A 25952-nucleotide genomic window follows, 5' to 3' on the forward strand; every position below is an offset into this window, starting at 1 on the left:
CTTGTCTAGGGCTTCATGTCTCTGTGGAGTTGCACTGATCTGGCTGTAACACTCTGAAGTAATGCTTCAATTTGTATTGGTATTTCTGTGTGGATAGGCCACTGGCGTCTAATCCTGCTGATTTGGACTATGGCAGTTGTATGGGATATGGCAATTTCGTGTTCTGAAACAGCTGATGTGACTAAAAATTGTCTCCTGGCCCTTCTGAGCCTTGACTGTGTGAGAGGAGCTTTGTTTACTTCAGTTTGAGAGGCTATATGTTAAGAGAGAGGTTGCTGTTGAGAGCTAACACTTGGAATGTGGAAGAAAGTGGCAGCACTTAAATGGGGTCTTAAAACTGATGGTTCATTAATTTTTTGTTCACCCAATTTTAAAATCTATATGTAGGTAGTAAAACCTCACTTAAACTGTAGAAACTTGGTAGCATGGTTGCAACGCTGAAAGTAAAAGCTAATAACACTGTTTACCTTTTTGCTCATTTTATTTTTAGGATTTCTTCTTTTATTCACTAGTGTATGATCCTCAACAAAAGACCCTGCTCGCTGATAAAGGAGAGATTCGAGTTGGAAACAGATACCAGGCAGATATAACAGACTTACTAAAAGAGGGTAATTTCTGTAATTTATTTAAATTGTCAAAAGTTCACGTTGAATGTGGCCACTTCTCTGTGTGAGGCCTGCCTAGGTGTGGGAGGTGGTTTCCACTGCCAGGCCATGTGTACAATGATGGTTGGATTTGTTGAGGCTGTTGCCCACTGAAGGCAATTAGTTCTCTTGCAAACGGGTCTTTAAATGGGCATTCATCCAAATCATAGAAGTTGTTGAAATAAATTGAATTAATGGGCTCTCTCAGAGCTTGCACTCTTTTTATTATGAGATTTCAGAGTTTCCATGGGAAATAAAAATTTCCATCACATCTGTGAAGCCTTTTGTGTTTTTAATCAAGCCTCACTTCCCTATAAGAGCCCCTCCCAAATTACTGCCAATTAAATGCAGTCTTCCCTCATCAATTTGCCCATTATTCCCGGGTGCCTTTTCCCTGGAGCCCTCTCCCCATCCCAGTGCTGGCTGCCAGCCTAGACTTCTCACCTGCAGAATAAGCAGGAGGAAGAATTTGCTGGCGTGGAGTGTGTGTTGAGACTTCAGCCTCTCCCCACAGTGTCATGAAGCAGTGGGACCATGAGGACACTGGCCTGAGAACGAGGGAGAAGTAGCAGGAACCAGTAATATTTATCAGTTAGTTGGTAACTTTAGATTTGTCTCTGCACTACCTTACAGATCCAAAAGTGAGTGGAAAAACTGGGAGGGATGGGGAGTGTTGGCATCTAATTGTTCTTTCCTGAGCCCTGTGTAATGCAGAGGGAAAGGTCTATCCATAAATTCTCCTAAGAGGGAGAGGGTTGTGACCTGTGTTGGAAAGACCGTATCCAATCTGGATGGGCCAAGGTGTGGAAGCAATGAGTTGCTTCTCTCTTTGCTTAGAAGCTCTGCTGACACTGTTAGTCTCATGTTAAAACAGGCAGAAAAATGGGTCAGGACTGTCGTTTAATTTGTCTGTGAAACTGGTATTTATTCAACAGCTGGGCAAGTCTCCTAAGCGAGGATGAACTAATCTGAAAGGCATCCTGTTCCCTCAGTGGGCCAACATGGGGCTTCAGAGAAGGATAATTGCCAGATGTTTTAAAGGAAGCAGAAAGAAGAAGACAGTCTCACTAGCTCCTGTATTTTACCAGGGTATTCTGATTTGTCTAGACCCAGGAAAATAAAGAGTGTCTGATGCCATGATTTCCCCCTAGAAAGCAGCTGACAGGGTTGAACCACCTACTCTTTGCCTGCTCAGAGCAGCTCGGAGTGTGTCGGTTTTCCTGGAACTGCCACAAGATAAAGGAGGAAGACAGACGGGCTGGGGAAAGAAACTGAAAAGAAACTGTCTAGTTCGGAGAAAGGTGTACTCTGTTTCCCATGACATATCCTTTGACACCAGTTTGTGAAAATCTGATTGCCCATTTCTGATGAGCCGTGTCGCTGTGTCTGTCAAGTTAAAATTGTCACATACAAATAAGTGAGTGAAATTTTCACAGTGGCCTGTCAGGCAGAGTAACTGAGATGGGCTAACAGTGACATTATTGTGAGATAAAAAAAGTATCTAGAAAGTACTTTTATTTTAAAAGAGCCATACTAAATATTTCTGATTTGTTTTTCAACCAGGTGAGGATGATGGAAGAGATCAGTCAAAACTTGAAACAAAAGTTTGGGAAGCCTTTAACCCACTAGTAGACAAGCAGATAGACCAGTTCCTGGTGGTAGCACGGTAAGAGTATTTTACCTCTCCTTTGAAGAAGTAAATGTTAGTAACTTTTCCAAGCACTTTACATTCTTTTTGTTTTATTAGCATGAATGCTGGTTTTGGTTGCTTGATTCACTTGCTCCATTTTGAAATGAGGGGTATTTTACATGCCTTCCTGGGAATAGCATGACTTCAGGAACAGCTGCTCAGATTTACAGCTGAGTTTCATAAAAGCAAAGCAAGTTGCATGTAAAAGTGATCCTGTAATTGGTGGGGTTTTTCAAATACTTTGGTCAGCATGCAGAAGACTTACTGAAATAAATTCTTGGCAGTTCTTAGCTCTGTTCGTTAACTGCCTTTTTCAAGACCAGTGATATTTAATGGTTTGCTAAAAATTCTGGTAAATGCTTGTGATGATGGAGTGAGGATGCTTTCTAATACCTAGATTCCAAAAGGTAAGCACAATAAAATAAACCCCTGCAAATCTGTACTGATGATGTTTTTATTTAAGCCCAAAGCAATCTTTGGTGATCAAATTTCTCTTTTTAAAAGGTTCTCAAACTAATTCATTGGTATGCATTTATGTAAACAGAAGCTTGTATTGAATTTTAGGCTCTCATAGCAATTGGTGACTGAATAATTTGGGGGAAAAATAAACAGGTAACTCTCCAAATTCTGTGTGTTTTAGGTGGTACCTTTATGGATGAACTCTGATTCTGTCTGCTGTTTTTTTTCTTTTCCCTTCCCCCCACTTGGTTTTTCATGTGGGTTGGTTTGTAGTGACTATGGAGTTGCTTTGTGATGGGAGTTTCCACCTTGTGTAGGCTTCTGGTGGCAGAGCTGGTTTTAGTGGTTCTTTCTGGCAGTTCAGTGCTGCCCACTGGGTTTGCCAATCCAGCCGCCGCAAGGTGCGGCTATAACGAGAATCACTGCAAAGATGAGTACAAGAATTGCTTCTGTTCAGAATCAGCAAAGCATTACAGTTTATAATTAGTACACACACACACACAAGTATCAGTTCAGCTAAAGCTGGGCACGGGGGAGTTGTGAGGCAGGGATGGGGATAGTGTCTGGGCGGCTGGGAAGAGGGCGAAGTGTGAATCGCCACAGACACTTGGACGGGGGAGGCAGGTTTGGATTTTGGCCAAAATTAGATGTTTGATGGCAACTACTGCTTAAACATTTACCTTTCCTACTCCTGCACTGCTTGGCACTAGTGTGTTCTTCAGTGCTCTCAACAAGTTTGGGGAAGTGATCCAAGTGGAAGGGGCAAAACCCAACCCACCTGTTTTTGTTGTAGTTGCTCAGAGGAGTTCAGCTCCAGTTCACTCTGCAGGAGCACAAGTATTTCACCCATGTGGTGTAGCAAGCAGGCAGGGGAGTAGGAATTTCGAGAACCAATGTTTGTTACAGGTTTCTCCAACTAATTTCTTTAGGAATAAGATGAAGAACATGGGGATTGTGGTCTCAGATGCAGAAATGATGAGTTGTGAAGTATTTGAAAATTGCTGTTATGCAGGCTTTATGATATATATTATACAATGTTAAGTTCTAAAACACTGGTTTTGATTTTTCTGAAACTTTTAGAAAAATGCTTGCATTGGTGCATTTTTTGTGTCTTGTCTTGGCATCTGTGTCTGTACCTGTGGACAGTGCAGCACTGCTCTTGCCACTGTGGAACAGACTATTGTCATTCATAAAGCTTCCTTGTGCTCTGTTCCTGTTGCAGCTCAAATCTCTTGGGAGATAAGGGATAAGAGACTAGCTCAGAACTCCGTGTTGGTGACCCTTGAGTCTTTCTCTGTTTCCTCTCCCATTCCAAGCCTCTTCAGTCATATGAACTAAGTAAAGTGTTCATAATAACAAACCACATTTGGAGAGAGCGGTCTCTGGCTCAGAATGAATGCCAAATCATATAATCTTGTAACTGGGAAATGGAGTCTGCTCATCTCAGAAAGTGTTGGCTGGGTGTTTATATTTATGCTGGGTTTGCATGCAAAGTTAATGCTGTGTTTAATTTCTTTCAGGTCTGTTGGTACGTTTGCCCGAGCCCTGGATTGCAGTAGTTCTGTCAGACAGCCAAGTTTGCACATGAGTGCTGCAGCAGCCTCCAGGGACATCACACTGGTAAGATTTTTTTTTAGAGGACCTTAAGTTTGTGAGAGATGCAAAATACTCACCTCAGCATTAACAGTTGGCAAAGAGAGAGGGGCAGATGGATTGTAATTGTGGCTTGCTGTGAAGCAGACCCTGTCTTTGGAAAGGAATCCTTTAGTTACAGATGAAGGAACTTTTTCTGGCCTTGTGCCTCTTACGATCCATCATGGATAATACTATGAGATAATTTTTTGGGTTTTTTGCTTAGTTTTATTAAAATATTCTGATGACGTGCTTGACAGCCCATCCCTTGCATGGGCTCAGTAGCTCTCTTGAGAAGAATGCAAATTATTGTCTGCCTGTCTGTAATGTTACAGTGCCAGAAAGCCATTCCTCATCACTTCCCCAACACCAGACTCACTGGCATCCTTTGGTGAGATTGACCAAGGATGTCTGGGGGAAAAGCTTGTGGTCAGATAAGAAGTGTCAGTTGATGTTGTTCTCTTGATGAGCTCCAGTTTAGAGTACCTGAGGAGTAGTGATATTGTTAAGTTTTTATAATCATGAATGTTGCTGAGTAGATAGAGGAAAGGGAAAAAACTTGAACTTTTATGCTACAGAAAGTTTAATGAAAATTTGAATAAAATTTATGAAGTCTTCAGAGAACTGTTAAAAAAGCCTCACCTCGTAACTGGAATAATGTAAACAAATATTTACGTTATCTGTAGAACAAATTCTAGTGTAGAACAGTGTAGGTTAATTATTCTCGTGCACAGAACTGGTATGATGAAAGACAAATAACATCCTGATTAAAACTGCAGAAATGGGGAAATAAAGCCAAGCTTTCATTTACTAACAGCAATTTCTTCCTTGCAGTGTGTTCTCAGCCCTTGTAAATCACAAGTTGCAGACAGCCATGGCTCGGCTTTCTGAGGAGTAATTGTCCCTGAGAGTCATTCTTTTTCCTACTCAGCTGTGATGTGTGACTTAACTTGAATCTTTTTTTGAGGTTTCTGCCCTTTGGGGGGGATGTATACATGTGTTGCTGCTCTTGTTTTTCATATATGAAATTTTTGTGGATTATTTGACACAGTGCATGGCTATGTCTGTGAGGAAATGCCCTTGTACCTCTATCTCCTTGCCCCATCTGTGGATGGTAACTCAGTCCTGGGGGGAGTGTGTCTGTCCTGTGCATTCTTTTACCAGTAGTGATGCAGTGGTGGTGCTGGTGAGGAGCTGATAGGAATTACTGATACACAAGGGCTTGTGTTCCACAAACCTCACTATTAGTGAGTGTTAGGTTTGTACACTGACAGCTACAGTGTGAGGTTGGAACAAGTTTTTACTGACTGTGTTAGGTATAGAATACTGCACCTTCAAATCTCAGTGCAGAATTTGTCATTGCTGCTTCACTGTTAAACATTTTCCCCCCCAGATACTTGTCCTTACATTTCTCTTTCTCCTTTCCCACCCCGTAGTTCCATGCTATGGACACTTTGCACAAAAATGTCTATGACATTTCCAAGGCAATCTCCGCGCTTGTGCCACAAGGTGGGCCGGTCCTGTGCAGAGATGAGATGGAGGAGTGGTCTGCTTCAGAGGCAAACCTCTTCGAGGAAGCACTAGAAAAATACGGAAAAGATTTCACTGACATTCAGCAAGATTTTGTGAGTATATAAAACGGGGGCCCCTGTGGCAACTGGCTCTGATTGGTGACAGAGCTGGCTTGCAGCTTGTCTAAACTGTGTTTTTCATCATGTCGAACAAGGGAGCTTTGAACTGGAGCATGCGTCTTGCTGTAAAGTGGGGAACGGCAGACCTCATACTGGTGACAGCCTGGTGTACAGTCAGAATTTCAAATCACAGATGATCGCTTTTCCTTTAGAAACGTTAATTTACAATCATCTGTTCCACTACGGCTGAGGGAGGACATACAAAAGTGTTGTGACAGCTGAGCTGCTCTAGATTAATTTGTGTTTGAAGGAGAATAAGTATTGGGCCTTCTGAAACATGAAAATGTAGTAACCTTTACAGTGTGGTTTCAGAAAGGGCCTTTTCAGAAGGAATTCTGGGCATCCAAGGGAAGTGTCCTGTAGTTTGGCCAAAGCTCCACCCTCGGTGCTCAGCCTGCAGATTGAATGGAGTGCTGTAAGGAGAGCCAAGTTTCACTGCGTTGCTGTTCAAGTCCTCTGGAACAAAACAAGTAGTTTCAGTGTTGTTTGTCCTGTGCTCTAATCTTATAGAGGGACTTGGAAACAGCAACACTCTGTGGTCCTGCTGAAATCCTCCTGTTTCTCATGCGGAGAACAGAGCTGGCAGGGCACAGTTCTGTTAGCAGTTTGTTTTGGTTTGGTTTTTTCTTTTTTTAATGGGCCAGCTCCATTGAAGCCAAGCATATCAGAACTGTGATACTGTAGTTGTGACTCTTGCTTGAGTCTCTCCTGTTTAAGCAGAGAGTCTGAGCCTGTGGGCTCCCTTCCACATTGTGCCTCTCTTGAATGGTTTGCTGTGGAGCCAGTGCAGCATGAAGATTTACCTGTAGCCTGTTCCACTTTTACACTGAAAGCTCAGGGTTTTTTGAAAGGCCATTTAATTTAATATGGATCCCCTGTGCATCCAATCCCCTTTGTAGATTCAGACTTTTTTTTTGAGGAGGGTTAGTAGTTGCAAAACTCTGCTGCAAACCGTCAGTCAGAAGAATCCTGTGAATTTCAGTGAGACTGTGTGCCAGCTTCCTTCAATAAATGCTGCTTTTCCTTTGTGTCCCCAGCTCCCATGGAAGTCCTTAACAAGCATTATAGAATATTACTATATGTGGAAAACTACAGACAGATACGTTCAGCAGGTAAGAGAGTCAGAATTACCTCTTTCATTCCAACAGAAGTTGTTTTTCTTGCCTGTGAAACCAAGCTTTGTTCGTCTATTCTCCCTCTTGGGGTTCAGCCTTTCCAATAGCATTCTGTTATGATCAGAACAATCTCTTGTCACTAAACTCATCAGCCCTTCTGTAGATACAAACAGCATTGGCAAGAGTGCATTCTTTTCATGTTTGCTGCTACCCTGTTTGCTTGGAGCTTTCTAATGTCTGGTTTGGAATTCAGCAAAGGAAGGAAGGCAGTGCAGTTACTTTCTGATTGTGGAGTTCAAGGTCAGCGTTAACTTCAGTGACTTTCTGGGGGTGCAGTTGCTGTACAAGGGGCCCCCACGCTGATTCCCCACCACTACTGCCCATGACTTGGATGGCAGATGCACGAGGCTGCCCCATGTAAGCTCTGTGAGTGAAGCGTTTATCTGGGAAGTGTCACTGGCTCAAATTCCCAGACTCGTTATACTTGAGAATCAACTTGGAGTAGTGTTTACAATCATTTTTATCTCTGTTTAAATACGATGGCTGGTTGGTCCCTGAAGTAAAGCAAACACAATGCAAGCAGCACACAAAGTCTTGCAGAGTATCAGTTGCTGAAAACTACCTACAGTATTTAACAGAAAAACTAAGTAAAAGAAGGGAGAAATATAGAATGGATTTTTCATTATAATTATCCGTCCTAAGCTGAAGCATCTATTTGAAGTATTAGAAAAAGTGGAATTGTGAAAATGTCCTGCCTTAACTTGGTTCCTTGGAAATTCAGCCTGGGGAAAAGACTAGACGCCTGAGGCACTGACCAGTGTTTGGCATGTGCTGTAATGTGATTTTTACCATTTTCTTTGCACCCTCACGACAAATGAAACTCTTTTTTGCATCAGTTATGTTTTACTTTCAATAAAAATATTGGTGGCATCCCTATTCCACTATTTCTCCAAGTTCATTCTTTGACTGAAACTTTTCCTTCCAGTAAGGAAATGGGTGGTAGGAATGTATGATGGTGATGGAAGCTGACATGGTGGGGAAGAATAATGCTCATGGCTTTTCCTTCCCCATTGCTTTCTCCATTTTCCTAAGGTTTTTTACATAGGCAAAATTGCAGAGGAGATAGTTATGTGAAGACTTTGATTATTTGTTCTTGCAGCAATTAAAAAACACAACAAACCTTATGGTTTGTTCTATTCCTGTGCACTGGGTTTTCTCTCATGGTTATGCTGTACCTTACATGTGCTGCCCAGGAGTTTACCAGGGAGTGGGATTTGGGGAAAACTTCCAGTTAGACACTCTGCACTAAGGAGACAGTTTAAGCTGAACAGGTAGAAGTTGCAGTGCAGAGATAATTACATCAAATAGGTCTGAACTGAGCTGAAGACCTCATCTCAGATTCCCAGCTTGTACAAGCGAATAATACCATGAAACATTTATAAAAAGCTTGAGAGAACTATCTATATGTAACCACAAAGAGAAAGCATAGGAAGTTGTAGTTCAAATAATGGTATATTACATTTATATTTTACTTGATGAGTGTAAAGTCTTTGACAGAGTACATCCTTTGCCACTTTTTCCATCTGTTTCTTCATAGTGTTTGTTCTATGTAGACTCTTCCCTTAATCTAATACCACAGAATGGTTCTGAGGCTGACAGCATTTTTGTGCATAAGATATTGAAAGTATCGCAAGTAAGGATGTGCAAAGTGTATCTCAAGTTGTTGCACTTCCACTTCTGTTGGGGTCCCTCCCCTGCCGTGCAGCCCTGGCAGAGGGGCCCTGAGGGCACAGGCACGGGGTTTCCCTGCCCCTGCTCAGCCTCGTTCCCATGGGTTGGTTTGTGTTCCCTGCGCGGGCAGGGACCCTCAGCCCGGACTGTGAGGGTTCCTGGGCAGAGCCCCGGCCGTGCGGCTGGGGAGATAAACATCTCTGAAACAGCTACCAAGAATCTGTCTGTCCATATATATTTCCTTTCCACGGGACTCCTGGTTTGATATATGCGTGTTGCAGTATCCCCACTGCAACATAATGGTGGAGAGTTGTGAGCAGAACGATCCCCGATCCCTAAGCGACCGATTTGTGTGAATAAACCCTGGAAACTTTGGATTCCTCCTCTTGGTTTTGTTTTGCTATTCCATATCTAAACTATGGAGGAACCGTGGGAAGACTCTTGGTTTTCAGGGCCGCATATGGACATTTATCTTAAACTTAAAATGATTCTTGAACAACGATTTGTAAATTTTAGCTTGATTCAAACTCAAAGAACTGAAACACTTCCTGGCATGGTTGTTTAAGAACTTTTTCTATGTTTCTTGGGATTTAATTCTTACCAAGGGCTTTTGGAAAACCGTTTGGACACAGTTAATATTGGAGTCAAAATATATGCTGATGGAAGAATATTTTCGTGAATATTATTTAATTACCGAGACTGTTGAGCAGTGTCAGCTGTGTCCTGGTGAAGGGAAGCCAGCCTCAGGGATTGTGCGGCCCCGGCCATGTGCACCGAGCGCTCTGCGAGCAGCAGCGAGGCAACTCCCGCACGTGGATGGAGCGGCGCGAGCCGCAGTGTCGGTGGCGGAGCGAGGCGCGGTGGGACCCGGCGGTGCCCGCCCGGCCCAGCACAGCGCGTGGTGGGGCGAGCCCCGGGAACGCCCGGCCAAGAGGGGCCACGCTTGGGCGGCGGCTGGCGGCGATGGAGGTGGAACGGAGCCGCGCCCGGCCGAGACGCGCGCTGGAGCAGGGCACGGGGGGGTCGTCGCTCGGGGGCCCGGCCGAGACGTGGGTGCAGCGCCTGGCATCGGCAGCGAAGCTGCGACCAGAGGAGGCGACGCACGGAGAACTGAGCGGCGCGGCCCGACCCGGCCCGTGCAGCCCCGAACGTGACCCCGGGAAGAGCGAGCAGGCACCAGCAGCTCCGACAATTCCAACACGGGAGTGACCGAAAGAGAGAGCAAAGACGCAGCAAGACAGAAAACAGCAGCCACTCAGAAAAAGAAAAATACCATCGCAGCTAAGATTTTAGGAATAGTAAAATGGTATAATGTTAAACAAAATTATGGTTTTATAATGAGATGTGACAACCAGCAAGACATATTTGTGCATAGAACTGCTATTAAAAAGAATAACCCTGAAAAATGCATCCCAAGTTTGGGAGATGGAGAGGTGGTGGAATTCAAAATTATACAAGGTAGAAAAGGGTTACAAGCATCGCAGGTCACTGGGCCTGATGGTGTTCCTGTAAAAGGCAGTATATATGCAAAAAATCGTAGTCATGTTAGACAGTATCTCCATTGTAAGCTCCCCCTACAGTCTCCCTTTCCTAATCCCACCTTTCCCTTTTACCCTATGTCCTATTACCCCCAGTGTATTCCCAATCCGTTTTTTCATCCATGGTTTCCCCCACAAAACCATACCTTTGCCAATTGTTTCCCCAAAAATCCCTTTCCAATGCCAAGTGGGGGATGAAAAGGGGGAGGGAAGAAGTTAAACTCTCTCCTGCCTCAGTTTCCCCACAAAGCATGCTCAGAGAGTTCTGTCTCCCTTCTGTCAGCCCTAAGATGTTCCACAGAATCTGTTTGGACATTTAAAGACTCAGGAGGGTGGCTTGTTTTGTTTTGAAACTGTCTTGTTATGTTTATCCAGTTGTTTTCATTCTCCTTTTATTAAAATAAAACGGGTGAGGTGTTGGGGTCCCTCCCCCGCCGTGCAGCCCTGGCAGAGGGGCCCTGAGGGCACAGACACGGGGTTTCCCTGCCCCTGCTCAGCCTCGTTCCCATTGGTTGGTTTGTGTTCCCTGCGCGGGCAGGGACCCTCAGCCCGGACTGTGAGGGTTCCTGGGCAGAGCCCCGGCCGTGCGGCTGGGGAGATAAACATCTCTGAAACAGCTACCAAGAATCTGTCTGTCCATATATATTTCCTTTCCACAGGACTCCTGGTTTGATATATGTATGTTGCAGTATCCCCACTGCAACGCACTTCCCTCTTTCCAAGAAGATGATTAAATTGTATTCCACGTCTGTATGTTAGAGGGTTTAATAGAAGTATTAATAACTTACTTATTCTTGTAAAATGTTTGTCTGAATGAACATTAAAAGTGCATTTAAATTGTCTATATTTCTGTGAGTTACAAAACACAGCAATGAAGATTTTTGCCACCAACTAATTGGATGAAGAAGCAGCAGTTAGTTGGGAGCTGTTTACATCCTCCTATATTTCCCTTGACGTTTTCTTGGCATAAGAAAACACTGCCATAATCCTGAATTAGAATCTACCTGTTTCTTGCCATTGAGGAAGGGACATTTTAAGTTGCCTTCAACAGACAGCCTGTTCTGAGAACTGAACAGTAATTTGTACTCATGCTTGGTGTACCTAAGATCAAAAGGCTCAGTGCAGCACTTCCTGCTGCATTGTCATGTGATTAGGACACCAAGATGGAGATGTGTGCAAATTGACTTCTTTTGGAGCATGCACTTGGATCTCGTATCCAGTAATTTTTATTTGGCTTTAGCTATACCGTGGTTTTGAATATTACCAGCATAAGTAGGAGTTCAGTCATCTTGAGAAGGAATGACCCTCCAAGAACAGAGCTGCTAGAAGGACTAATTCTACTACAGTGTCAACACAGAATTGGTGGTTTAGTGCAGGCTCCTGAATGTCCGCAGTGATCCCAAGAGCTGTCCTGTCAGTAACACCCCTTCAGAGTTGTCTTGAAGAAAATTAAGGTGATACATTCCAAATTCAGTATCCTGGGTCTCCTTCAAACACATTGTTTTCCTGGGACAGTTTTTCTGTGTCAGTACACAAGAGTGTATATTTCTGATTAAGGAAGGTTTGAAATGGCTTTGACTGATTAACTGCTGTTTTTTGGCTTCTTCCAGTGATTTGAGAGCCCTGAGGGTTGATGTGGTGTGTGGCTATGCCTACATTTTCATTCAGTGTAGAGGTTGAGTTCTTACATAGTTGTGAATTTCAGGGTGACTTTTTTTTAAAGACTAAATGCTTCTACTGTTGTGCTTATCATTAGGGGAAGTCCTAAAAACTTTAAAACATTAAACTTTCCAAAGGTTGAGACAAGCTTGAGGCATGGCAGTGGCAGATGACTGTTTGAATTAGTCACTTTCTTTCTGAGAGTTAATGGCTTTAATTTACTTTTTCCATTTTTATTTGTGTCTGAGGAGCAGGTAACTTCAAGAGGAAGATCAAATACTATCAATTTCTACTGTTCTATTTCTTATGTGGAAGTGCCATTAGAAAAGTGTAGGAGGAATAGACAGAGAAAGTTGGTTTTAAGGTCTGCATGGTGAGAGCACACTGGGGAAAGTGGAAGTGCCCTTAGATTTGACTCCATGAGGTAGGGATCTCTGGGTCAGTCTTGATGCAGATAGACAACATCTTTTTTAAGAGAAGCAAGCTTGCTTTGTACCTAGCCCAGAGCTATGAATGATGTCTTAATGTACCAGCCTTCATAAAGTCCTGTGTGCTGAAGTGTAGAAATAACATCAATGAAAGGTTTTTCCACATTTGTGGGATGTTTTATCCCCAAACACCTCCTGTTAAATCTATGGTAATATGGAACCCAGTCACTTTCTTGCCAAAATTGCTAGAACCATAGGTACAACCCATCAATTCTGAGATGTGTTGCTGGAGCACAGGCAGCTGGGAGCATTTCTCCCAAATGCATCATAAACTAATTCTCTCTTCTGTCCCACCTCTCTGACCTCTGTTGTATGTTCAGAGGTTTGAAAAAGAATAAACATTGTGAAAGTTCTCCTCTGAATCCAGAAGGTGTAATTTGTCTTCCCTATCATGAACTAATAAAGGCTCGATATTTGAGGATGTTTTGAGGCATCCTCATGCTGTCCATCAACCCAACTCTTGTGTTGTGGATGTTGAAATATCCACAGTGTTCCTGGATTTCTTCTGTTATTTCCTCTTTATAAATGTTTGCTCTTTAGAAAATGACCACAATCATTTGGTCTGATGCGTCACCTATTATAAAACTCTTTCAAGCTCAGTGGATAAGATGTCAAATCTGGGAGAGGATATATAAAGGACAGATGTTTGCACCAACTTGGATGTACAGTGCTTAGTACTTTAATCCCTTGGTCCCTGTGGGATAGACAAGTTGGAAATATCTTCCTTTTATAGATGGGGGAAATATGATGAGGTAAATAAGAGGATATACTTAAGATCTGTGTATATAAATAACTCAGAGAAAAGATTTTTTTAGGCCAAACTGCTAGAAAAAGTTACAAATGTTCTGGATTTTTCTTGGGAGTGAGGACATTATTAACTACCTCAGCTAGCATTAAGAATTTATAGCATAAATATGCTTTAGGCACATATCAATTAATAACTGGCAAAGGACCTAGCAAAGCACTCTCTCAGGGAAGGGATTATTTTGAAATTGTGCATGACTACATTTCAAGCACCTTTCTTTTGTGCCTTCTGGATCAGTCACTGTAAGGAAAGAGGAAACTCATCATATCTGGTCTATCGATTGCCCACAGCCACAGGTACTTAGTGCAAAGCCTCTTCTTACCCAGGATATTGTGGTACCTTCTGGAAACCCTCAATTTTTCTGGTCTGCTGTTTGTAATAGGGGTGTGTACTATTTGTTGTGTGCTGTGCTGGTTCCCAGGCAGCTGTAGGAGAGGGGGTTGTGGTGGAGTCCAGGTGACTTATGGCAGTTGTTAGCTCAGGGCTTGCTCCATGGTTATCAGTCACAAAGGAAATCTGTGGGATGAGGTTGACATTCATCACCTGTTTACTAAAATACTGCTTAATACCCTAAATTAGCCATGTCCCCAAGGCAGATAACTTTATGTTTTGCACAGGAGAATATTTCAGTTGCTGATAATGCTTTGTGCTTGGATGAAGGTCTTGCATTCATAGATTTCCAAAACTGTCATAACATAATGATGCCAGATAGTCCCCATGGGAGATTTTGTCAAGAAAACGCAACTTTTTCCTCTCACAATGTAGAAAATAAAAAACACAACAGTTCTCTACCAGTGTAAGTTTCCTGAATTTCCTTTCTCAAGGAAATTGGATTCTGGTACTGGTCATCAAGCAGTGTTTTAAGCTGTTTGTCAGTATCTGGTGTTGGATTTCCATGTATTTCATGGGGAGACTATGAGCTCTGTAGCTGTTCATCTGCCAGTGTAAGTGCCCGTGGCAGTCTGTGCCTGGAGGATGAAGTCCTCTTTTTCAGCCTGAGGCTGTGTGTGGAACAGGCTCCAGTTCCTGAGCAGGAAGGCACCTGAGCATGCATTTTGTTAAAGGATGATTTTTTTGTGTAGTGTCTCTCTGGAAGGTGAAGGAGGATTTCTGATGATGTTTGGAGAACCATTGTGACAGCACTTCTTGGGGCCCCTCTTTGGGTGGTTTTGTTTCTTACATAAAGATGCTTAGTTAGGGTGGCTTGAAAACGTTCAGTTTGGACATGCACTTTGTATTCAGGAGAACCTCTTCAGTTCCATCACTGATTGGCAGCAAAACGTGTGATTGATTCCTGCACATCTGTAGGATTGATAAGGATTGTCTCCACAAGGTGGTCTTCATCTGGGTTTTCTTGAGGCCAGTTTTCAGGCAGCAGTTCTTGTCCTAGGTGAGGTTTAACAGAAGTAGTCTGGGAAGCTGGCCCGCTCCAGCAGAACGGAGTCAGCCAGGAGTACAGCTCTGAAAGTGTAGCCATAGTCTCAGGATAACTTTCAGAGGTTCTGTTTTCTCTTTCCTTGCTCTCTTGTCTGACAACTTCATTCTTTGATTTCTAAAATAGGTTGACTGTTATTTGCAGGAAAAGGGAAGAGGGGAATTCTTTAGGAGTCTAAAGAGCTTTGGTGAGGAACTGGCAGATTGTCATATAGAAAATTGTTGTTTAAAACTGTCCTGATAAAAGCTTTATGCTTACAGGAAACATTTACTTTGTTGTTTCTGTGTGTGTCTGTAAAAACAATTTTTATGTTTGTCCAGCTCCTCAGTGGCACACTCTTCAATTTTATTACGTTTTCTGGTGCTTCCTGCTTCTATGAAGATACTGACTTCAGCTTTACATTTTCCTAGACCGTGCCTTGAGGCTGCTGCATAGAAAATGTTTGGCTAACCTGTTTATCTGGAATATCCCCATGCTGCTGGTTTGTCTGGAAAACATTGTCACAACTTTATGCAGACAGCTGGTACCAGCTTTGAGCAGGGGGTTGAACTAGAGATGCCAGAGGCTCACCCAAAATTTATTTTGCAAATGTAATAAAGAGAAAACTTGAATCTCAGTGTGCCTCTCCTACTGTTTAAGGGGTGAAGGTTTGAGTTAGAAAAGGTGTTCTTGACCTTTTTAATGTCTCAAGAAAAATCTTCAGTGTCACTGAGCCTTCAGAAGTTTAGGGGTATCGACACGAAAGTCTTACTTGAAACTTTGAATGAATTGGCTCAGCTGTTGAGGAGCTGTGATGGAGAGGTTGCAGTGTTGTACCTGTTTCTGTCCAGTTGGTGAATGTTTTAATAGCGAATCAACACTGACATGTCAGATCTTTCTCTGCAGGACAAATAAAAGCCTTTTAAAAAAAGGAATTTGAATTGAAGTAGATGGGAATGAAAAGTTTGTCCTCATTATTAGTAGCTTGGCATCTCTTCGACTTTTTTGCAAAGCTGCATAGTCAATTGATGCCCACAGTTGTCTTCAGTGAATATTTTCTTGTTGGAAGATTTAGTGGTAGCTGCTCAGTAAATAATTGCTGAAGTCCTTATAGGTTTGCTACTTGACTCAGGTAAGGTGGCTCTTATTTTTATTTTAATTGTTTTCTTTTTTCTATTCAAAGAAACGATTGAAAGCAGCAGAAGCAGAAAGCAAGCTAAAACAAGTGTATATACCCAACTAGTAAGTATCTCTTGTTTTGTTTTCTATCTCATTACAGGAGGACTGGTGTAGCAGTTTCCATGGCCTACCAATATTACTATTTCCTGGTTAGGATGTTGTGCTCTCATGTTGCTCATTTCCTTCATCCTGTGTAATGTTCCCATCCTGAAGCAACTGTTACTTATCTTCTAATTTTTATTTTTATATGGAGTTGGGGAGTTGGGGACTTGCTGGCAGGTCAGCATGGTTGTGAACAAAAGGGTAGCTAATTAACTGTTCAATTATCTATCTGTTTTTCTATTAGTTTTTCTCAGCAGTGGATCACCAATGCATGTTTGTTTCCTAACAAATGTATATATCATTACATATTAAAAATAATGTATAATTATTGATATGTGTACATGTATTTTAAAACAAAATTCTTACTAAAATGTCTTCTATTTCATTTTCTCTGCATAGCCTAGTCAATAGTTGTTATAATGCAGAATTTCTAGTCTACCCTTTCCTTTCACTTTTCAACTTTCACTCGGATATGTTCCCCTGTGTATTATCCCCAATAACTCCTTCACTCTTTTATGCTGTCTCCTTTTAAATATTTATGAACTTCTACCATCTGTTCTGTTACTTTTGATAAAACTAATTTTTATATATTTAGCTTGCAAGGCAGCCCCTTATTTCTGCTGAAAATAGAGGATCCATGATTTCTTTTTTGGTTTGAAATATCTCAATACCTCTCAGGTGAATTTACTAAAAGTGAGGTGTAATATTCAGAGTGAAGCCAAACAGATTTCTTGTCACGCAGTCTTTCAACAATATTGCTTTTTGTGGACAGTGTTACTCTGCAGGGGGGACACTGGACATCAAATTAAACATGAATTCACAATGTGATAAGCTTGTAAAGCAAAAGGCAGTCTAATTTAGACTGCAGATGCAAAAGGATATTGCAGACAAGAGAGCCTGACAGTCCTGCTGTTGCTCTTGGATTATAATGTGTGGAGGAGGGCTTTGTGTTTGGAAGGTTGTGGTGCTCATTTGATAATGGCTGCCTGGAGTGGCATCTTATCCCTCAGCAAGGTAATTCTTGTTCCTATCTAAAGAACACATAATCAAATCAGCAGCTTACCTCCCTGCTTCAGGAACAGACCTGTCTCTGCCCACGTGCCTGCTCTTCTTGTCTCTGGCTTTGATTTCCAGTCACGGTTCATTTTATGAGTGTTATACCTTAACTTACATATTATTTGATAAAATGTTTTCCTCCTCTTTCAATATCCTTTCATTTGTATCAGGAAAAGTAGCAATTACTTGACTTACTTAATCCCATATGAATGCTTCTGCTTTTTCTTGCTATTAATACCTCCAAATGTGGCAGCAATTAAATATTTCTAAGCTTTTTGTATTACTTCTACACAAGCTTGAGTACGAGGTCTGACATATAGGGACTGTATGGTATCTACATTATCTTGTGACCTAGAAGAAGATTATATTCTTGGTTTGCAATAGCAATGCACGGTGTAGGGATCTAAATATCAATGTTATTGATTTGTCCTTATCATGTTACTGAGCCCATTCCTGTTCCTAGGCTTGAGCCATAATGATCCACTTGTCACCTCAAAAATAAATTACTTGATGTAGGCTGTCACAAGACCTATGCAGAAGCGTATCTGCCGATTGACTGAAACACATTTTAACAGTAACTGGTGTAAAATTGTTGGCAGTGAGAGACCCTGGAGGATACCAGGCTCAAACAATTTTATCTTTTTTTTTGTCTCTGGCTGTCTTCCGTTGATAGGTCTCTTGTTTGTTTCTCCGATGTTAATAGGAAAATCTAGCAGAGAGGAGGAAAATAATAAGAAAAAGAATAGGAGCTGTCTTCAAAGGTCACATACATGTAACACAATGAAAAATAACAGCTCAATGTAAAGCTTTAGAGTTGATATTTTTTAACTTGAGACTGTGCCCCAAATTTATTAACATGGGTAACTGAAGCATGGAGGGTCATAGAAGTAATTGATGTGAGGTTATCAAGTCCTAAACCAACGTCTTAGAGAAACACTTCTGACCTAGATTGAACAAACATTTCTGTACCTCTTCCAAGAATAACCCTGGTTTCGGGACAGACATTTGTAGTTGACTTGACAGAACCTAATGTCTATAAATACGGCTTTGCAATGCAGCCCTTTGGCTGAAAAGCACTAATGTGCTTTTCTGGTGAAAGGAAAAAGTGTAAAATCAGTTAAACTCAGGAAATACTGAAAAACAAATGTTTTAGTTGTCTTCCGTAGCACTGTCTCTGTCAGTGGGAGTGGTGTTGAAGCAGCAGTAGATATCTGAATGCACAAAGAGATTCCACATTCTCACATGCCTCATCCTGCCATCCTCTGAAGTGATTGCAGTGTTTGGAGGCCTTTCTTCATGCAGGTGTAGTCTCAGACTCTTTCGTGTTCTAGTATGTACCCAGACATACTCTTCAGGTTGTTGTGGAAGTCATGCTCTAGTTTTACTAATCTTACAGGCATCATATGTACCAATTACTTGCTTCTTTTTGGTAAAGATCTGGTTGTGTAGCTTGTGCTTTTTGGGATTAGGGCATCTGCAATCATGAAGGCTGAGACATCCAGTTTTGTGTGGCTTTTCTCTCATTTGCTTTGATCTAAGCGATACCAGAAGGGGTAAGAACAGAAAGGGAAGAATGAACTGCTCGACACAATTTCCAGTCTCCAAAATGTACTGGTGAAAAATGTAACTTTTAACTCTATATCTGTATGTGTTAATGAATACGTTCTATTTACAGTATTTTATCTGAGAATCTCAAAGCACTTTGTCAAGCTGCCTCTCAAAGGCTGTGAAGCAGGGAAATATTGTTCTCCCTACTGTGCCCCTTTTGTGAATCCAGTAGGGAAACTTCAGGAATAGGTCAAAGCTTTGGATCACTACAAGGGGCAGCTGCTTAACAAGCTGAAGATAATTCCTTTGTCTGTTGCTTGGTTGTCCTCTGCTTGAAGAGCAAGACTATTTTTCTTCCCTGTTTCATTGTACAGAGGTTCATGGCAACATGGAAAACTTAAAGGTGTAATGCTGCTCTTCCATCTGGAGCTGTGGTAGTTAAAATGGCAATCTCCAACATTTTGTTGGAGAAATCTGCTCCTTTTCAAAAAGCATTGTTTAATGGTCATTTAGACCTGTTGTTAGAAGTGGGTATTTACAGGAGGCTGGAGAGCTGTGAGGAAAGCTCACCTCCATTGCCTGGATCCAGGCACTTCTATTAGATGTCTAGATGTAAATGGCACAAATGTGCCTTACAAAGGATTTTAAATTGTTTTTATTTCTGAGGCTTTATTTCTTAATTGTTCAGTTGCATCCAGCACACATGGGTTCTTCAATAACAGGAAACATTCACTGGGTGGTATTAAGTTTATAATTATTTCTAACAACAAAAATTTTATCACCATGCTGTGGGTCAAATGCTGTCTACTTGTTTACTGAAGGCATATCAGTCCTTTGTGGGGATCAAGATTATCTCCAGGTTGGATTTTTTTGTGCAGGGGCTTCAGTCCATGTTGACAGGCTTCCAGCACCTTCTCTCTGCACCTGCTTTATTGCCTCCACCTCTTCCATTGCGACTGATCTGAAGAGTACAGCCCAGAAATCTGCACTTCATGATCCCTTTTCTAGCATAACTGACTGCTCCTTCACAACTGAAGCCCCTTTAAGAGACTTCCATTCCTGATACAAGAACTGGAAATGACAGTTTGCCACACCATCAGTATTCTCACTACCTTATTTGCATCTTTAGCTTCAGCTTCATTAATTGCTTAATGATTCATCCAGTTACTCATCTGAGTCTCTTGTTAATAGCTGTAGCAGGCTTTGGTCGTATCAAGCAAGTTTAATTAACATATCATCAACAATTAAGAGGTTTTTGCTTCTCATATGATGAAAACATTATCTGCCTGAATTTTATTGTTACTGCCACTGTGAAACTTGACCTTAGCTTTGGAGTGGGACACTCTCCGATGCTTGCTGCAGCTTCATTAATTGTAGTGCTGCAGAATCCTGGAGTTTGCCACAACTACAGCATGTTAGTCCTGCTGATAAGTGTGGTTTGGTGATCGGCTTTCACCAGTGCATCTTTTCCACTTGTGTTTAAATACAAGCTTGGTAATGGCTTTTGAGAAGATAAAGGAGTCAGGCCATCATCCTCCTTTCTGGTCCCAGTGCTTTGTTGGGCTTTACTGATGGATTTCAGACTACGTCGCTGCCTTTTTGGAGGATAAATCCAAGGTAGAGAAGGGAAGCAATAGGCCTGATGTTGAACTGTAAGGCCTTAGTTTTCTTTACTTCAGTCTTTTTCTCAGTGGAGCAATGCCCCTTGGAGCGATGTGCATCTGTGAGGGCTGTTTGTTTTGCAGCGTCTTGGTCATGTTTGCACATGGAGTTTGCTCGTGAATCATTGGCAAAAGTTCTTTTGCAGCAGGTTACTATAGTGACGTCCCAGAGCAGGGGAGCGTGAATGTTCCCTCTTTCAACTGCCCCTTTGTTAAACTTGCCTGTGGATCTCCTGCCATCTGTGGGGTCAGAACTTGGTGCCTTTCTGATAAGCACCCTGAAACACTTTAGTCTTCGTAGGAGGTGGGCAAATTAATAAGCAGAAGGAGACAAAAACATATTCAGGCTTGTGAATTAATCTAAATGTCTTTTTTTTTTTTTTTTAATCTCCTCTGCTGCTTTTGAGCTCTGTGTGTGCTGCTCAGTGCACTGTAGGAACAAACTCCTTACACTGTTCCTGTGCCACTTGGCCTCCTGAGCTTTCTCTGTTGCAGAAAGGCTCTGAATTTTACAGCGAGAACACTATCGGAAGTTTTTCCTGGTCTAGAGAAACACACTCTTGCCCCTTTATGCAACCTGTATGTGGTTCCTGTAGTTCATTCACAGCAGAACCTATTTTGTCTCTGTCATAATGGAGCTTAACTGAGCTGTGTATCTCAGGACGTGATTGTACATTTTCAGATAAGAAGGATGTTTTCTGGCTTCCAGGGCAGCATCAGCTTTTCAGTTGTCTGCAGAACTCTGTCACTTGTAACTCCTTTGCTTCCAGGGATCATTGCTGAGAACATGAAACCTGATGCTGGTGCCCCATTAGAAAGAACTTAATTCGGCTCTATTCCCACAATGCTGGTTTTGTAGCACTAGTCAGGGTGAAACATAGCAAATACTCTGGCTTACTGAAGTCACTGTGACTCCTGTGTCAGTGTGCAACTGATGTCTAAGAAAAGGGGATTGCAGAAAGCCATTTTAAGATATTTCTGCTTTTAAATAATGGGTTCGCTAGTTGGAAATAAAAGGAATATGCCCACTCCCTTCAATCCTCAGGTAAGAGAGTATGATAGGAATGTAAATCAGTGTTGCAATTCAGGCTTATGTTCAGCAGTTGGCTCCAAAGCCTGCCTGCTCTTTGTTGCTTCTATAGTGTGAACTCCTAACAGCAGCCTAGAGTCCTTGCATGTTTGGTAAACTCCTCGTGTACTGTTGTTTGAAACTTCATGTATGACTTCTTCCACCTTTCTCCATTCCCCAGAAGTCCTGTCCCTGCAATAGCAGTACTCTGTCCTCCTTCTTCCCTCCCATGCCAAGGATTTTTTGAAGGCCTCATTTTCCCCCTCAGACACTTCTTCCTCTGCAGAGATGTGCTATTTCATCCTGCTCTCCATGCCAAGGTTTTATTGGCCTTCCATTCTCAGCTCCTGCCAGTAGCTATTTTTTAGCTCTTAGCTCCTAGTTTTTCCTGAATCATCATTTTAAAGAGGGTATAGGGATGAGCTGAGGTGACCCAGATGTTGTTACTTGTTCAGTGTACTTGTGTGAATAATGGCCAGTGAGACAAAATGGAAATATTTGTGACTGCAGTCTAGGGTTATATTTCCCTAAATAAAGCAGACGTTGCCCTCTCTCTGCCTACTGCTCCTGCTCCAGCCCCCAGCCTTCTTTTTGGAGATTTAAGTAAAATATCTCTCATGTTGAGGACCTGTAAGTGTGATCTGTTTTTACCTAGATTCAAATGTCTGGGGTAGTCAATAGGGATACCTATGTGGCCTGGTTTATTGTTTTTTAAAAGGTTTTAAAGTCTTGTAAATGGCATCCAACTATCAGTTATTTTCATTATCGGTATTTTTAAAATATTACTGGAGACAGTGTGTTCATAAAAGTCAGATTGCTGGTAATTACAGCTGGTTCTGGAAGCCACGTGCTGAATGAAATTTGAGTCTTCAAACGTTTTGGGCCATACTTTCAAAAGTCAAATAAAGAATTGCATGCCTCAGTTAACACTTGTCATTCTTTTTGCTTTGTGTCTTAAGTAACAAGCCAAACCCCAACCAGATCAATGTAAATAATGTCAAACCAGGAGTGGTAAATGGTACTGGAGTCCAGGCACAGAACGCGGGAGCAGGACGGGCCTGTGAGAGCTGTTACAGTAAGTGCCAGAACAGCAGCTGTGTGTGCAGAGTGGGTGCTGAGATGTAAATGTTAAAGTAAAAGCTGTCTCGTGCTGGGGGTGTGGGGAAGAATTGGATATAGCAGCGTTTAAGCAGGGGGGTTTTGAGTTTGTTTTTGTTTATTTTTTTGTTTGTTTGTTTCAGGTTGTTTTGTTTTGTTTTTTAACTACTGGTGTTACATTTGTAAATAGAATTATGAAGTACTAAAGGGGGAGGTAGTAAATGTTCTACATAATTGCAGGTAACTATTGAGTGAATATTTAAATCAAGGTGTGTGAATTTGACAATTCCTTTCATCATTTTTTAGTAGATTTGAAAATATGTGACACCACTGTATTTGATCTGCTGCTGATACTAATAATACTGAGTTCTAATGAGTGTGCTCCTTTATGGGGAGCCTTTAGAGATGCTGGAATGTAGGACTGTATGAGATGTCCAGTCACAGACTGTACATTCTTCAGTTGTAAAACTAATGTATGGGAAGTTCCTGAAGACAATCTTTGCTGTTTCCCATGTTCTGCAGAAATTCTCTAGCAAAAAGAGTTCAGTTCCATTGGCAGGAAATTTTCTCATCCTGATAATTGTTTTTTTCTGTTTGCATTTTAAAAGGGATTTAGATTAATTAATGTAATCAATTCTGCTGAAATCAAAAGTATGTGTAGCAGTGCTGATGACAGTGAAGCCATCATTAGTTTTCTAAGGTCTGTGTGAGCTTTGCTCTGTGGGGGGGGGGGGGATGGTTTTTTTTGTGCTTCTGCTGCTTCTAAAGAGAATAAGATCTGAAAAGTGATCCTGTGTAAGGATATATATAATTTCCACCTTTGTTATCTCTAGCCACCCAGTCTTACCAGTGGTATTCTTGGGGTCCCCCTAACATGCAGTGTCGCCTCTGTGCATCCTGTTGGACCTACTGGAAGAAATACGGTGGCTTGAAAATGCCAACACGGTTAGATGGGGAGAGGCCTGGACCAAACCGCAATAATTTGGTGGGTATCCACAAGGCAGACTGGTGCCTCTGCCTGGCAAACTGAGTGTCATGATACCTAACTGCCTGCTCACTGTTCTTAAATATTTAACCACCAAAAGAATGCCTTCAGCCTTCATCATTGTCCTTGGGTTTGATATTTCATGTCAAGCAGAAGTTGGCGCGTTCGCCTCGGCTAGAAGTAATCTGTTGCGAAGTACTGCCCTGAGAAAAAAAACCAACATCATTTGTTTAGCAAACTAGCCTTCAAATGCATGAAATGACTTGGTGGAGATGGGAGAAACTGAAATGCCACCCAGTGTTTCTGGTATTTGGTTTCCATGATTTTTGCTGTAGGGGGAACAGCACTGGTTTTTTCTCTCCAAAAGAATTAATTATTTCCTGAAACCAATTTACTTTCCCAAGGCATATTCAAAATTAGATATACCCCAAATAGCTAGTGGCTTTTTAGAGATCTTTTATCTTGTTTTTCTACCTAATTCTGTTTTTTTTTTTAATAATCATCCTTTTTTTGGATAGGTTTGAGTAAGCATTGTATGAACTGTTTCTGTTTCATTTTTCCTCTGTTATTTGAAAACCAAAGTTCTCAGATTTTTTTCTGAATTTGGTGAAAGTTTGATCTGGAAGCATTAGACATTAAGCTGATTGGAAAAAGTAACTATCATTGTCATGGATAGAAGGGTAGCACACACAGAACTTCTATCTCTGGTTAATTTCTTTCCTCTCCTATTCTTTGCTGTCGTTCCCTTTCCATTTCTTTTGTTTAACCTTTATCCTTTCCAGGCTTCTCTTTGCCCTCTGAAGCCTCCTAATTGCTGAGATAACTTCCAAGTTTTATCAACCTTATCCCTCTTGTTTGTTAATTAAAAGTATGTAAATAGAGAAGGGAAAGCCTTGTTCTCCCCAAATTGAAATTTCTTCCTGTTTTCCAGCTGTGGGTTGGCTTGAGATAACAAGATACTACTTGCATTATTTCATTGGTTGATTTAGTTGCTTTTCATAAAGAAGATAACCATGTTGGTTCTCAGTAGCTGATAAATGTCTTCCAGTAGTAGTCTTTACTATATGCAATGAATATTTGACATCTATGAGTACATTTCTGAGTTAAGAGTAAGAATTAAAACAAATTCTTGTGGCTTTGAGCCAAGACCATTCCTGCATGCCATACGTTTTCTTTGGAAAGTGAGTTTGTGGTGCGTATTTTTGTCATGCAGCTCTTCTGATTTTCTCTGCTTCTGGCAAATGCTTTGTTATAAGGAGTTTGCATTGTACATCCAGAGCAGCCCTAAGCACCCAAAACTGGAGAGTTTTTCTCTTGAGTGTATAAGCTCTAAATTATGTGATAGCACCAGGTAACTTCTTCATGGCTGGCTTTTGGATCCCTGACTTAAAACTTGGGACGGCACAGAAATGAATACTTCTCTGTGAAGTGAAAAGGTTTACCTTCATTTTATCCTTTGAGATATTTTGAGTAAGATTTAGGAAATGGGGAATAGCTGGGCTGAAAATTTTTTCATCTGTAATACCACTTCTGTTCTTATGCCTGAGAATCAGTAGTTGCAAATGTTTTTACATAATACTTTCATTTCTTTAGAACCATACTTTTTAATTACTTTTTCAGAAACCATTTTTATTTTTCTTTCCCTTTAGAGTCCTCATGGTGTGCCAGTACGAAATAGTGGGAGTCCCAAGTTTGCTATGAAGACACGACAAGCTTTCTATCTCCATACAACAAAACTGACCAGAATTGCCAGACGTTTATGTCGAGATATCTTGCGCCCTTGGCACGCTGCAAGACACCCCTATCTGCCCATTAACAGTGCAGCAATCAAAGCAGAATGTGAGTGTGCTGCAGCTGAGACCTCTTGGCCAAGGAGCCCTTTGAGACTCCTGTCCTATAAAGTTTTGAGTTGCAGCTTGCTGAGATGTTCTCTAGCACGTAGCTAGTGCTGTCACAAAATCTAGCTGTACTTGCAGAGCCTTCTAACTGATGGTAGGCTGGGCAAATACCTTTGAAAGTTCATGAGCTGTTTGTTTTAAAACATTCACGTTTGGTATTACATGGAGCATTCTCCTGTGTTTGTGAACGGGAAAGCTCTTTCAGGACACTGGAGTTATTCACTTAGTTTTGCTGTAATAGCTAAATGTCTTCACCCTCTAATTATTTTTCTGTGTTTTGCAGGCACAGCACGTTTACCTGAGGCATCAGAAAACCCATTGCTATTAAAGCAAGTGGTTCGAAAGCCTTTAGAAGCAGTACTCCGGTATTTAGGTATTAAACAAACCAAACCACCACATGCAAAACCCCCCAAATATAGGAAGCACCCTCCTACCTACGCTGCTGACCATTTGGGTTTTCCATTTGAGTCTAGGTGTAGATGCTCATTCT

At 41.6% G+C, this 25952-nt stretch overlaps 1 protein-coding gene across 2 annotated transcripts in view; it reads left to right on the top strand.

The window, feature by feature from the left end:
• The window catches only part of MTA1 (metastasis associated 1), a 61065-nt gene that overhangs the window by 12688 nt on the left and 22425 nt on the right, over positions 1–25952 (top strand). For both annotated transcript variants that reach the window (XM_082287313.1, XM_082287314.1), the window contains exons 4-13: positions 491–608; positions 2208–2310; positions 4314–4413; positions 5862–6050; positions 7154–7228; positions 16050–16108; positions 22441–22556; positions 23413–23564; positions 25214–25403; positions 25746–25835. In XM_082287313.1, the coding sequence (XP_082143439.1) occupies positions 491–608; positions 2208–2310; positions 4314–4413; positions 5862–6050; positions 7154–7228; positions 16050–16108; positions 22441–22556; positions 23413–23564; positions 25214–25403; positions 25746–25835 (1192 nt within the window). The remainder of the gene's footprint in view (positions 1–490; positions 609–2207; positions 2311–4313; positions 4414–5861; positions 6051–7153; positions 7229–16049; positions 16109–22440; positions 22557–23412; positions 23565–25213; positions 25404–25745; positions 25836–25952) is intronic.

The sequence above is a fragment of the Coloeus monedula genome, assembly GCF_965178545.1.
Source record: "Coloeus monedula genome assembly, chromosome: 9".
Taxonomy (NCBI): domain Eukaryota; kingdom Metazoa; phylum Chordata; class Aves; order Passeriformes; family Corvidae; genus Coloeus; species Coloeus monedula.